General features: G+C 38.6%; 1 protein-coding gene across 7 annotated transcripts in view; it reads left to right on the top strand.

Moving 5' to 3' along the window:
* The window catches only part of PLSCR4 (phospholipid scramblase 4), a 46,185-nt gene that overhangs the window by 14,124 nt on the left and 18,150 nt on the right, over window positions 1–13,911 (top strand). For 4 of the 7 annotated variants that reach the window (XM_082713276.1, XM_082713275.1, XM_082713272.1 and 1 more), the window contains 3 exons: window positions 9,172–9,411; window positions 9,988–10,015; window positions 11,311–11,421. In XM_082713276.1, the coding sequence (XP_082569402.1) occupies window positions 10,009–10,015; window positions 11,311–11,421 (118 nt within the window). In that variant the 5' untranslated portion in view covers window positions 9,172–9,411; window positions 9,988–10,008. The remainder of the gene's footprint in view (window positions 1–9,171; window positions 9,412–9,987; window positions 10,016–11,310; window positions 11,422–13,911) is intronic. The other 3 variants (XM_082713278.1, XM_082713274.1, XM_082713277.1) reach the window with 1 other exon arrangement.

Genomic DNA, 13,911 nt, shown 5'->3' with positions numbered 1-13,911 from the left:
ACTTCTGTATGTTGTGATTTGAATGTCAGTTTTCATTTTTATGAAACATTGGTCATGCTGTTTAGTCTCTTTTGCAGTCCAGCAGCCAATCTGACACCTGGACTGTGGTCTCCCTTCAGTTCTCAAAGTTTTTGTTAAGATCAGATCCATGCATGCATCACTTAGGGATGAACGCAGAAGTTTATAAATAACTTTACTAGGACACTTTCTGAAGCTTCTTCTTCACTCTAATCTCCTTATTAGCTTTCTGGGCCTCTCCTTTTCAATTCTTGGGCCAGAAAAAAAAAATGTTTTATTTACTTTTTTGTTGCTGTGTACTTCCCACAAATGAATTTGTATATGAGACCCAGTTATAGGAGGACAGAGAGAAAAAAGAAACAAAGGGAAGAGTTTCTCCCCATCCTTTTGGGACCACAGCTCCTTATATCCAGAGGAAGATTCCCCTAGGCATCTCTGAGCCTCCTTGGATACAATCACTCCTTTCTCCACAGTGGAATTTCCAGGATTTGGGACATGAGAAAGTGAGAAAAAGAAAAAATATTGAGAAACTCTCTTTCTGAACTTCAGGAATTCCCCTACCCCCTGCTTCCTCTAGAGTTTTCTCTGCCCCGGTGCCTACCATACCTGCCGGGTTTTAGACTGCCTTAAAACCTGTCAGGGCAGGGATACCAGAAGAAGATTAGGAACCTGATTCTAGTTTGGCCTTCTCCCATGCTCTTGCATGGCATTTCTAGAGTCTTCAAATAGCTGCCTAATCCTTCTGTCTGGGCTAATTCATGGCATTCGTTGGGAGAGATAGGGTACAATAGGTTTACTAGATCTTACCCAGAACTGAAACAGGTGATCTGTTACAAATTTTTTTCTCTGAGAATTTCTTTCTAAATGATACATATATTCCCCAAACCTTATAAAATGGGAGGTGAAAGGGAGCTCAGTAGAAGGGCCTATTTTCATATTAGAGTGTAGTAGCAGGAGAGTTGGGCAATTTGAAGGCAATGTGAAGGTGGTGGGATAGGAGGGACACTTTTCAGTGGGATTTAGAAAAGTAGTCTGGCCTCTGATGAGGGTATTTGAAACCATAGTTTCCCCAGGTCATAAAACTGACCTTGAACAGGTTATTTAAACTCTGAGATTCTCTTTCCTTACCTGTGTAATGGAAGTCATAATATCCTCTTCACTCAAAATATACAAAGTTCCTGACACCTCCTAGATAATTAGTAAATGATATCTAAAATTGTAACCTAGTGAAACTGTTTTAAATATATTATATGGGTTTATTTGGGGTCTTAATTAATCAGTGGTAACCTCACAGTTCTCTAGCTAACTGCTTCTTTAAATAGTACCCTAAATTTCCTCTAAAAAGTATAAAAATTTTTCAATTAAAAAGAATCATGTTTTCTATTTGGCCTCATTCCAGTTTGTTTTACATTGGAATGTAATGATGGCTTATCTGTTTGAGAATTTGGAAACATGACTGGTTTGCTTATTTCCAGCTCTGTGGTTTAGTATTATGATATATTTAAGTTTAAATAACATATAAATAGATGTAAGTATACAATATATATATACAGTGTAGGTAAGTGGTATGAAAACTTACCATTTTCAGTTGTTTCTATGTAGCAGGGTTGTAGAAGTAGTATGTGGCCAAGAGAATTACATTTTATAATTTATGAGAACAATGTAATAATACAGACTAATGCAAAAGTGACAAAAATATGCATATTAAGGGAACTATCTCCATGTGGATCAGCTAACATTCAAAAAGCCCTTACATAAAGAAATTTAATTTAATTCTAAATTTATTTAGAATACACAACAGCCTTTTCTTTTTAATCCAGAGGAACTGATGCATGTAAAGTATGTTACCCTGTGATCTGTCATGATCCAGAATATGTAGGGAATTAATATAAGTAAAAATTTCTTCCTTTAGGAAACTTACCTTCTAGTTAGGGCTTCCACCAAAATTTAATTCTCTTTAAAACCCTTGTCTTTCCAAAACTGTTTATGCTTGTGATTCCTGCTAACTTTCTCTCTGTGTTCTCTCTAAGCTTCCTTACCAGGAGGCTCACTCTCAACTAGTCTACCTGCTTTTCTTCACTCTCCACCACATGGCACCACCTCCAAAACAGAAAGTGTTTTCTTTGTGATCCATCGAGTCTCTTGGGCCACAGTAGAATAGCTGAGACCCCAGAACTTCCTTTTAGAAACATGATCTCCCCTTGCGCCAGTTCCGCAGGGAGCATTATCTTAGTGGGCTTTGTTTATGTCATGAGACATCTTACTGCCGAATTTTTTGTGCGAAATGAATTCTTCACTTATCATATTCAGTTAAGTAAGTAAACTGAGTTTCACATTTATAGCTAACATTATCCTTGGTAATCACACATATGAATTAGTGTATCTATAATCCACAGAACTTTAGCTGAGCCAAAATAGATGGATTAATATAAATGTATCACCATTACTGTAAGAACATTTCAAAGACCACACCCACCCATGTATGAAATGAATTTCATATTCAAAAAGAAGCATATTTGAACTAGTTGTTTCTGCCTGTTAATTTTACTGTCTATCACCAGAAACAGGGAAAAGTAGCTCATTAGATTGTATTTATTTTTCTCTTGTTTCTACACTCCATCCACCCTACTGCAGAGGTAGGGTTCACCAGAAGAGTTCTGGTGCGGCTGCAGTTATGGATAAGAAGGAGGCACGGGTGTAGCAGCAACGTGCTGTAGCCTGGGGGGCACTGGATTACTGGCCACTTGCTGACAGTACTTCTTAATGGCTGTGCAACCCTGGGGAAAAGACTTCAAATAGCATTTTTGTGCCTCAGTTTCCACCTATGTTATAGTACCTCTCATAAAGCTTTTTATGAAATTACTATCTGTATACTGCCTGTAAAGAGATCTTTAAAGTGTTTTCATTAAATACAATTTAAAGAAAAAAGAGATAATCAATAATTGGATTTTGATTTGGTATATTAGCCATAAAAATAATAATCAGTTCTTGGACATCCCAGCCTTTTTCATCCATTAATGGGAGATTTAAAAAGGTAAAAAAAAAAATAGCAAAGGAACACATAATAAGTTTAGTGAATTTACTGCAAAAAATATAATTAAACTCTAAATGTGTAAGATTTAGGGAGACTTAGCAGCCATATTTTTGGATGGTCCAGTCAAATCTGGTTTGAATTAGTTTGTTCACCAGCAGTGATTTCCCAGAGGCAACCCCTGAACATATGTGTTAATTTGGATTTTCTTTCAGAAGGATAGAGCTATTTTAATATTCAATCCAGAATCCATAAGCAAGTGAAATAGAAACACAATGCACCTGTTGCCTTTAAACCTTCAATTTTGGGGGCTCTTTCTCTCGGCATCCTTCAAATTTCCATTTGTCTTTGTTTTGCCTCATTCAAAGAAGTGAATAAAAGTTTTATGTTTTAATTACCAAGAGATATTTAAAGGGTCACTTAAAAAAAGAAGAATCAACAATCCTTTTGAATGCATAAATAAAAGTTCCTTCCATACAGGTGTGAGTACCTGCTATTTTGTAATATTTTCACATGAGTGATTCTCTAAGATCTGTAAGGCACCATATCAGTTAAAATTTCTCTTTGAGGAAACACAGTATTTTTAATATTTATTGAATTAAGAATTGTGTTTAATAGCATGGTAATACAAAAGAAATTTTTCACTTAGCAAATTGGCCAAGTTTAAAGGGAGGTAATATGTATTAACACTGAGATGGTCACTCCCATGATTTGGGTTTAAAACTGAAGGAGCCTTGCTAGAAAGAAAATAATTCGGCAGACTGTTCCCTAAGTTGTAAAAACATTCACCTATAGAACACAAATCCTTCTTAAATTATTTAATTATAAGGTGTGTGTACCAACCTTTATGTAAATGGAAATTTTATAATATTAGTCACAGTACTAGAAAGGTGTGAACAATAGTTTGAATAAATGAAGATAGTCTTTGGTACCGTGCATTTAAACACATACATTTGTTAGTTCACAGTATTTCTAATATTTATTATAAAACCCCCCATGCATTCACACATATACAAGTCATGCATACATATACACTCACAGGACACCAATATTTTAAGAATAGTTATTTTTGGAAGTTGGTTTAAGAGTTATGTTCATTTCTTTATACTCACCGATGTTTTACAAATGACGATGTTTTAGTGTTGTGATGAGAAATATATATCTGTACCTCTATTTGTAATAGTTTAGCAACTCTTTCAAAAATCTAAGCACTAACCACCCAAAATTAGCACAGACTCCACAAGTTTAAAGATTCATTCCCCAGTAAGACTGCCACCACTGAAGATACCAGCCATAAGTTTCAGGGATCCCCAGGTCACCCACACTTCTGAGCAACTGGCTACAAATGTGGGGGTTCTCATCATGCTCTCAGATTTGATCATTCACTAGAATGACTCAAAGAATTCTAAGTACTACATTTACAGTGCAGGTTTTATTATGTTAAAATCAGGACCAGTCAAGAAAAGAGACATGTTGGGTAAGATCTGGTAGGATTTCATATTTGAAACTTTCATGCCTCTTTTCTGTGGAGTCAGAAAGCTTCCCTTCCCAACATACTGATGTGTTGACCATCCAGAAGCTCACTCAAGCTTCATTGGCCAGAGTTTTTATTGGGGTTTCACTACATAGGCATGGTTACTTGACTTGTTAACCAAGTTGTTGAACTAAGTCTCCAGCCACTCTCATCTCCCCAGAGGTTAAGAGATAAGTAAAATATAACATAGCTCAAAATATCACCCTTTTTTTTTTTTTTTTTAAGATTTTATTTATATATTTGACAGAGATCACAAGTAGGCAGAGAGGCAGGCAGAGAGGTAGGGGAAGCAAGCTCCCTGCTGCGCAGAGAGCCCAATGTGGGGCTTGATCCCAGGACCCTGAGTTCATGACCTGGGCGAAGGCAGAGGCCCAACCCACTGAGCTACCCAGGTGCCCCAAAATATCACCTTCTTAGTTCACATGGTGATCTTTTGGCGTGATCAGCCCCCAACCTGTGACATCTCCTTAGCATAAATTGAGGGGTGATCCAAGGGCCCACCATGATTAATAAAGGCACTCACATCACTTGGAAAATTCCAAGGGTTCAGAAGTTTCTCCCCAGAGCCTGGGACAAAGGCTAGACAAAATCTTCCATATACAGTAACACTGAGTTACATGTAACCACTGAAATTGAGTAGCCATCGCTTCCTATGAAAATGGAAGAAATGATTAATACATGAGAGACTAATAAAATCCTACCTAATAAATATTTTTTAAGCAAGGCATGTATACAATCCTAGGACTATTAGCACATTAACTTATATTTACCTAGCATGGATTCTTGTGAAATAAGAGGTTTATAAAGTGTGCTTGAAAAATACCAACATTTACATTTATTAAGAGTTTCATCAAGGCTTTCAAATAAACCAAATGTAATATTACCTATATATTATCTCATTTGAAAATATGCCATGAAGTGGTACACTAATATAAATACTCAGTATTTCATAATGCAGAATAACTTAAAAAATAACCTCAATATTTATATCTTGGAGAGGTAATGAATATTGTAATTTTTAGGAGGTATCTTTAATGTAGCTATAATTGTCTGCAATTTTTAAAGTCCATTACTAGATAAATCCATTCATCTGAATAACATAATTAATATCACTCCTACTAAAATCTAAAAGCAAATCCTGTAGACATGTAAGAAGTGCTCTAACTCATGTGTCTTTCATTTAGCTATGAATAGGAAAAAGCCCTCCAGCAATGCCTCCATTTTCTTTCTCCTATTTCTTTCCAGTTTGAAACTCATTACCAACAGCACTTCTAAAATCATGTCTGCTAGAACAATACTCACTGCTGGTAGACAGTGAGGAGTTATTGATGTCAGCTTAAAACCCAGGATGAAGTCTTCACAGGGATGCTTGGTGATGCCTGTTAAATGGCTGAACGGCAAACAGCTCTTTTTTATGCGACACTTGAAGACAGACATTTATTCTTGGTCTCTTTACCAGCTGGTTTATTTTACCTGGTGAAATTATAGTAATAGAGTGTGCTTGTTCAGGTTTTGCTGTGTGCCAGGCACTGTTTTAAAAGTGCAGTGGGGCGTTGGGGACACCTGGGTGGCTCAGTCAGTTAAGCATCTGCCTTTGGGCTCAGGTCATGATCCCAGAGTCTTGGGATCAAGCCCCACTTGGGGCTCTCTGCTCAAAGAGAAGCAGTGAGTCTGCTTTTCCCTCTGCCTCTGCCTGCCTCTCTGCCTGCTTGTGCTCTCCCTTTCTGTCAAATAAATAAAATAAATTCTTTAAAATAAAATTAAATTAAAATTTTAAAAAATGAAAGTGCTATCTGAATGTACCATGTCAATCTTTACAACAGTTCTGTGAAGTATGTAAAGTATGTTGTCCTGTGGTCTGTCATGATCCAGAATGTGTATTATGCTGCCCATGACACAGCAGATAACCCAGTAGCAGAACAGTCACTCTCATGTCACACAGCCTTTAGGGATACCTGGGATTCGTGTATCTGAGCCACTGTTCATACTACCTGAAGTGTGCTGGCATACATCACCTGCCAGCCACCAAGTCTGCCCTCCTCCAAGTATTTTACCTTCTGTACAAAGGATATCATCTCCTAGCAGTTCCATGTTAAACCCAAATGGCCAGTTGTGGTAGACGGACTAGGACTTTACAGGACCTAGCTGTTTTTCTTGCCCTTGGTCAGAAGCAGAGGAATTGTACAGTGACCTCCTGCTTTCTTTTCTGTCCTCTCACTGTGGAAGGCACTGGAAACATGCAAAGTCCAAGGTTTTAGTTTGCATATGCAGATCCCCAAGACTTCTGCCTAGAGAATTTCAAGATTATCACATGTCCAAAAGTCCCCTTGCCAAGAGGCCAGGACACATTCCAGTAAATACTCAAACTCCAAAAAACTGACCATTCTCAGTTTTGTGATTGAAGTTTCAAATATCCATGGTGTGGCTCTAGAGTCTGGTTTCACTGAACTTTGCTAGCACATCACTGTTTACAGGAGTGGAATTGAAGAGCGAGATACAGCACAGCTGCAGGGTTGGAAGCAGCCAGGGGCATCCCATGTAAATGCTCTCTTGCTGTGGAATGCCATTTATGGTGTCGGGGCTGCCTTGCAAAGCAGCAGACCACAGCTTCACCAGCCTCATCCTCTCCAGCCCATGTCTCCTTTCCCTCTTTATTAGGTTCCAGTTAGCTTAGATTCCCCTGTATGCAGCTTAAGCCCTAAAAATGCAGAAGACTTTTTGAAATTAAGAGCTCTTGGAACCATACCATGCTAACTTGTTGTGGAGACTCAGTTCAGTTTTCGAATCTGAATACCATCTGTCGTAAAGCCAAAACCCAGTCCCTTTTAGACCTATGGCACTTTCTGTCCTTGCTGAGTGATTGGGAAATCTGAAAACAATCTATTGGATGTTAAGGGAGGATTAAGTTACAACATTCATGCTTGTACCAGCTGGAAATTATCCTGCCTTATGTAACGTTTTTGTTTAGTGTTGTAATTTTGAGTTTCATCTCTCTTGATGTGCATGGCTATAATTTGTTTTCACTATGGTATTCACTTGCATCATAGGTATGTACCAGAATTTACTTGTTCAATGTACCATTGATGGACATTGGGAATATTTTTAGTTTCTTTTTTTAAAATCTTTTAAAATGTTTTTAATTATGTTCAGTTAGCCAGTATATAATACATCCTAAGTTTTTTCTGTGGTGTTCAACGATTCATTAGTGGCGTGTAACACCCAGTACTCATCACAACATGTGCCCTTCTTAATACGCATCACCCATTTACCCCAACCCTTCCTCATCCCCCTCCTTTCTGTAACCCCCAGTTTGTTTCCTGGAGTCTTTTAATATGAACAGTGTGTCAGTGTATCTTCTGTAGACATGTACAAGAGTCACTTGAGGGTGTATTCCTAAGAGTGTCCAGGATTTAAGGTTCTAGAAACCTTCATTTCTAAACACCAGAGATTACCATCATTGAAAGTGTAGGATCCATTCCTTGTACTCCTTTGATTGACTTGCAGTTTGATCCGACTTTCTGATGTGCCCCAGAATACTTTATTTGTTTTTCAAGATTTTATTTATTCATTTCAGAGAGAAAGAGACAGAGAGAGCACAAGCAGAGGGAGAGGGAGAAGCAGACTCCCCACTGAGCAGGGAGCCTGTCATGGGCTCCATCTCAAACCTGGAGATCATGACCTCAACCCAAGGCAGAGGGTTAACCATCCAAGCCACCCAGGAGCACTCTTCACTCCAGAATACTTTTTTAACCTTTAAGACACATAGGACTTGTACAACTAGCTCTAGTTCCAGAAATGAGTGGAAATGTTGCGGGACTGGTGGGGTACTGATCGGTGCTTGGCAAGACAGTCATTTTAGTTGGAAATCTACATACTGGCTTATATCGTGGTGGTGGTCATTGAGTCAACTCAGTATCCATATTGACTACTATCTTATATGGTAATCTGAAGTTTCTTTGACACGCCTCATCTGTATTGGTGACTTTCTACTCAGCTCAGACTCCACAAGCGACCCTATTTTGTAATCTGATAAGCAGGATGACACAGTGGAAAGAAAGTCTGAAAGAAACTTTGAATTTAGAATTACTTGATTTTAGCAAGGTTGGCTATTTATATATGAGAGAAATCATGTAATTTAAGGTATGGAAAGTATTCAACCTGTTGCCTGACATTAGATAAGCATTTACTAAATTATAGCCTTAGTTGATGTTGCTCATTGTTATCATCCAGAACTCAGAAATCCTAAAATTCCTTTCTTGATGATAACTTTTTTTCAGTCTTGAATGAAATCATGAAATCTCTCCCCCACGCCTTGTTTCAAATCTCATCTCAACCTCTGGTTTACTTCTCTTGAGTTACACTCATAATGTTTACATATATATATTCTGTCTATTTAAATAAAATAAAATATACTTCTTCTGGCCTCTTCTTAAACAAAACATGCCTATTTTGAGCTTTTGATTCCCACCCTCCCCCGTCCCTACCATTTCCCCACCATCTTCCTCTCCAGCACTATCATCAACTCCAGTACACTGGCCTGAAAACCCGACCCTCATCCTTGACTCCTCTCTTTCTCTTGGTCCATCAGCAGCTCCTGTAGCTTCTGCTCCTGACCACACCTGTACCTCTCCAGGGTGACCTCCTTGGTCTAAGCCAGCTTCCGTCTCACTGGGATTACGGCTGCCATCCCATCTTCACTGTGTACTTCCACTTGTGCTCCCTCAAGAGAAAGTATAAATCAGCTCTCATCTCCCCACTGATTCAAGTCCTCCGAAGACTGCCCAGCTGCAGTTACAGCAAATCCCAAACATTTTGCCTCAGTCTTCAGGTATGATCACCTTGTCTCCATCTCTTCACTCTCTTCTCTTCGCTCCCTGGGTCCCAGTCACATCTGACGTCTTCCTCACCCTTGAGCATCCCAAGCTCAGTGCCATCTCAGGGCCTTTGCACATGTTGCCTATTTTCCTAGAACTCCCTTCCTGCATCTGTAGTATAGGCCTCCTCTCCTCGTTCAAACAGCTCAAAGTTTACGCCCCAGAGAGGCTTTCCCTGAGCCTCCTGGGACCCCATCCATGTCTTTCCTCATCTTTTCACTTTGTTTTCTTTATAACTGTAGAATGTAGATTCAATCTTAAATATTTATTAATGTGTTTTTAATCTCATACCTCTAAATTAAAATCTCCAGCTTGATGGGCACCTGTTTTTCTGGTTTATTACTGTATTTTCAACATCTGTGTTGGTGCCTGATACCTAATAAGTGCTCAGTAAGTATTTATTGACATAATGAAGGAATGAATGAAAGGCAACTAGCAGCTAAAAAGATTACAGAATCTTACATGTATCACTAAGTAATAATAGTAACCATATATATCTATCTAAGGTATTAAAATGTTTTATTTTTCAGGACTAGGTGGAATTCTCCAAAATGTCAGGTAAGATTTTATGAATAAATTTCAGTAGGCTTTATTTATGAATTTTGTGATATTTTCTGTAAAAATTGGAGTTTTATATCCTTTTGAAGTTATTTTTTATTGTTTAGCATTTGGAGAAACCATATATGCATATATTTATATATATGAACATTTCTATCTTTAATGGAAAAGGATTAAGAGGGAATTATGTTGGCACATACGTACTAAAAGTTCTCTAAAGTATGTGAGGAGAATTAAGTAAAGGAAAAAGTAAGAAAGTAAGTCTGCAAAGAGGGACAGGAGTAGTAAGAAGCCTGTGATGACAGCCTGCTCACTGAGAGAAGGGCTCAGAGTCAGGTCTTGCATTTTCAAGCAGTGCAAGAGATGATAGGAAAGAAACACCACATTTGTGGGATCTGTGTTTTTCAGAGATAAAAATCAGTTAAGAGAATCAGAATTTTTTCTTATAGTGAGTACATGGAGACATGTCTCTGATCTCAACAAGGGGACGAGATAGCATCATGGAAATTGAGTTCAGTCCCTTTCTTGCAGCCATTACAGTGACCGAGATCCCTTTCACTGGAGAGGTGGATTAAACTGCCTCTAACTGAGTTCTATGTGGCACCACTGTGTTTTTCTTTGTTTGTTTGTTTTAAATATTTTATTTATTTATTTGACAGAGACTCAGAGAGAGGGGGACATAAGCAGGAGGAGTGGGAGACGGAGAAGGAGAAGCAGGCTTCCCACTGAGCAGGGAGTCTGATGTGGGGCTTGATCCCAGGACTCTGGGATCATGACCTGAGCTGAAGGCAGATGCTTAATGACTGAACCACCCAGGTGCCCTGGTACCACTGTGTTTTATGCCATTACATATTTATCGTGTGATGTTTTGAATTTATTTAAAGACAGTCATTTTCCGAAAAGGATTAGGGAAAAAGTAAGATTCACTCTACATATGACTGTGTTCTCCATATTATATAGTGGGGAAAATAATTTTTGCGAATGTGCCAGGAGTTTATGTAGGTAGGAATCAGCAGGAAGTCATCTGAACCACTAGCATGAAAGTGTATTGCTTTGATCATAGCACAATATAAATAATTTCTTAGTTTTTTTAAACCTATATTCAGCCTGAAAATTCATCAATATATATTAATAGGTTAATATAATTAGCCTATATACATGATGAATTATGTATCTTTTAAAAATATGTGTATTTCATATTATTTATATTCCTTGATAAGAAAAAAAATGAATATATTCTCTTATCACATTATCACTTCCATTGTGAATTATGTCCCTTTACCTATCCCCCCAAGGTGTGGTCCCCACAGCCCCGGAACAACCTACAGATGAAACGGAGAATCAGATCAAATCTCCTGATCCAAGGCCTGATGCTCCTCCTGACTACAATTCCCATTTTATACCAGGTGGGTTGAATAATCAGAAAGATTATTTCTTCTCTCCAGAAAACCATGCTAATAGTTAAGATTGCTTTTAAAAGTTAGTGTAATTGGGGACGCCTGGGTGGCTCAGTTGGTTAAGCAGCTGCCTTCGGCTCAGGTCATGATCCCAGCATCCTGGGATCGAGTCCCACATCGGGCTCCTTGCTCAGTAGGGAGCCTGCTTCTCCCTCTGCCTCTGCCTGCCATTCTGTCTGCCTGTGCTCGCTCTCTCCCCCTCTCTCTCTGATAAATAAATAAAAAAAAAATCTTAAAAAAAAAAAAAAAAGTTAGTGTAATTGACGGGCACCTGGGTGGCTCAGTGGGTTAAGCCGCTGCCTTCGGCCCAGGTCATGATCTCAGGGTCCTGGGATCGAGTCCCGCATCGGGCTCTCTGCTCAGCAGGGAGCCTGCTTCCTCCTCTCTCTCTCTGCCTGCCTCTCTGCCTACTTGTAATCTCTCTCTGTCAAATAAATAAATAAATCTTTAAAAAAAAAAAGTTGTGTAATTGAATGATTTAGTAAATAAATACTGAATGCCTCCAGGATGCCAAGTAATTTACTAGAAATCCATTAGAAGATATTTGTAGGCTACTGAGGAAGGAAGTTAAACAAACACTGATGGCATTCTCTTCACTATAATGAAAATATGAAGAGAATGTTGTAGGGCCAAGATGACAGTAAGTGACTCCACCAGGGATTTGCGAGAAGATATAACTGAGGAAGTGAGATTTTTCTGGCTTGATAAGGAGTTTCTCACTCAAAGAAAAGGAGGAAGGGACTTCTTTCTGGCAGAAGGAACTGTATTTTTTTTTTTATTATTTTTATTAACATATAATGTATTATTTGTCCCAGGGGTACAGGTCTGTGAATCATCAGGCTTACACACTTCACAGCACTCACCATAGCACATACCCTCCCCACTGTCCATCACCCAACCACCCTATCCCTCTCCCCCACTTCCCAGCAACCCTCAGCTGGTTTCCTGAGATTAAGAGTCTCCTATGGTTTGTCTCCCTCCCAATCCCATCTTGTTTCATTTTTTTCCTTCTCTACCCCTCAAGCACCCCACCCCCCACCCCCTTCCCTCCAACAACCCCTCACCCCTGGCAGAAGGAGTTGTATACACAAAACCACAGGTTTAGTGGGGGAATGAGGGGTAACTCACTGATGGACATTGTGGGGGCACGTGATGTTTTGAGCAATGGGTAATATATAAGACTGATGAATCACTGACCTCTACCTCTGAAACTAATAATACACTATCTGTTTATTAATTGAATTTAAACTAAAAAAAAAAAAAAAAAAGAAGAAGAAGAAGAAAAAGCCCAAGGTCATGAAAATCTGGTAAGAGACATTCAAGGGAGAAATGGAGGTGAATGGTCTTGAGTGCTGATTAAGGAGTTATACAAATATTTTTATAAGTCTGAATGCACTACTGGTGGTGATGCAGTGAAATGGATACTCATAAAGGTAGTGAAAATTTGAAAAGTAGGCAATGTGTAAAATTTTAAAAATTAGAAATACACTGACTTTTGAAGTAAGGAAGGAAATAACCAGGGTTGTATGCAAATACATTTTAGTGGCCTAGAAAATGATAGATAAGGTGTAGCAACATTTCTCTAAATAGATAGTTAAGTGTATATTTAGAGGTGGAAACCATTGAGTTAGTCTGTGAAAGAGGAGAAAAAGCCCCGGTACTCACAAGATAATGGTAAAAATGTTGTTTTGCCTCTACACATAAGATCCGCAGAACTCAGTTAACCTCTGCCTTTGCAGTGTTTTCTGAAAACAGCAGGGCTTCCTTTCTCCCTTTTCCCATACATATGCATTTCTGGTCCTCATTATTGGCTCAACTCCTGCTAAATCCAAGGTCTAAACAGTCCTAAATTATAATCACACTGTATTTGACCATTTCTCTAAATTTACTTCAGTGACTGTCAACATGATCCACATAATCTATCTTATATTCATGGATCACTCTATATACAAGAATCTAGATTCCATTAGAACAGAAATTTTTTTTAAAAGATTTTATTTATTTATTTGAGAGAGAGAGAGCGTGTGCACACACACAAGTAAGCAGAGCAGCAGGCAGAGGTGGGGGGGGGGGAAGCAGGCTCTCCACTGAGCAGGGAGCCCAGTATGGGGCTCAATCCCAGGACTCTGGAATCATGACCTGAGCCAGAGGCAGCCGCTTAGCTTAACCAACTGAGCCACCCAGGTGCCCCTAGAACAGAGGTTTCTAAGTAACATTGGTTATAAGTCATATTCTGTTTGTCTGGGAAAGTGTCTATTCCTCTCGTTTCAAAAAAATTAGCAAGAGCATAGGATGTATCATTCAAATCAAATGATTATATAAGTTGAAAAACATCATGGTGCAGAGCATAGAACTGAATTTTCCGTTAGAAATACCTTTAACAAAAAATTCACTATGATCGCCACCTAGTGGCTGAACTATATATTTATTTATGATGAT

The sequence above is a fragment of the Mustela nivalis genome, assembly GCF_964662115.1.
Source record: "Mustela nivalis genome assembly, chromosome: 1".
NCBI classification, from domain to species: domain Eukaryota; kingdom Metazoa; phylum Chordata; class Mammalia; order Carnivora; family Mustelidae; genus Mustela; species Mustela nivalis.
This window is presented reverse-complemented; position numbering and strand designations above follow the sequence as displayed.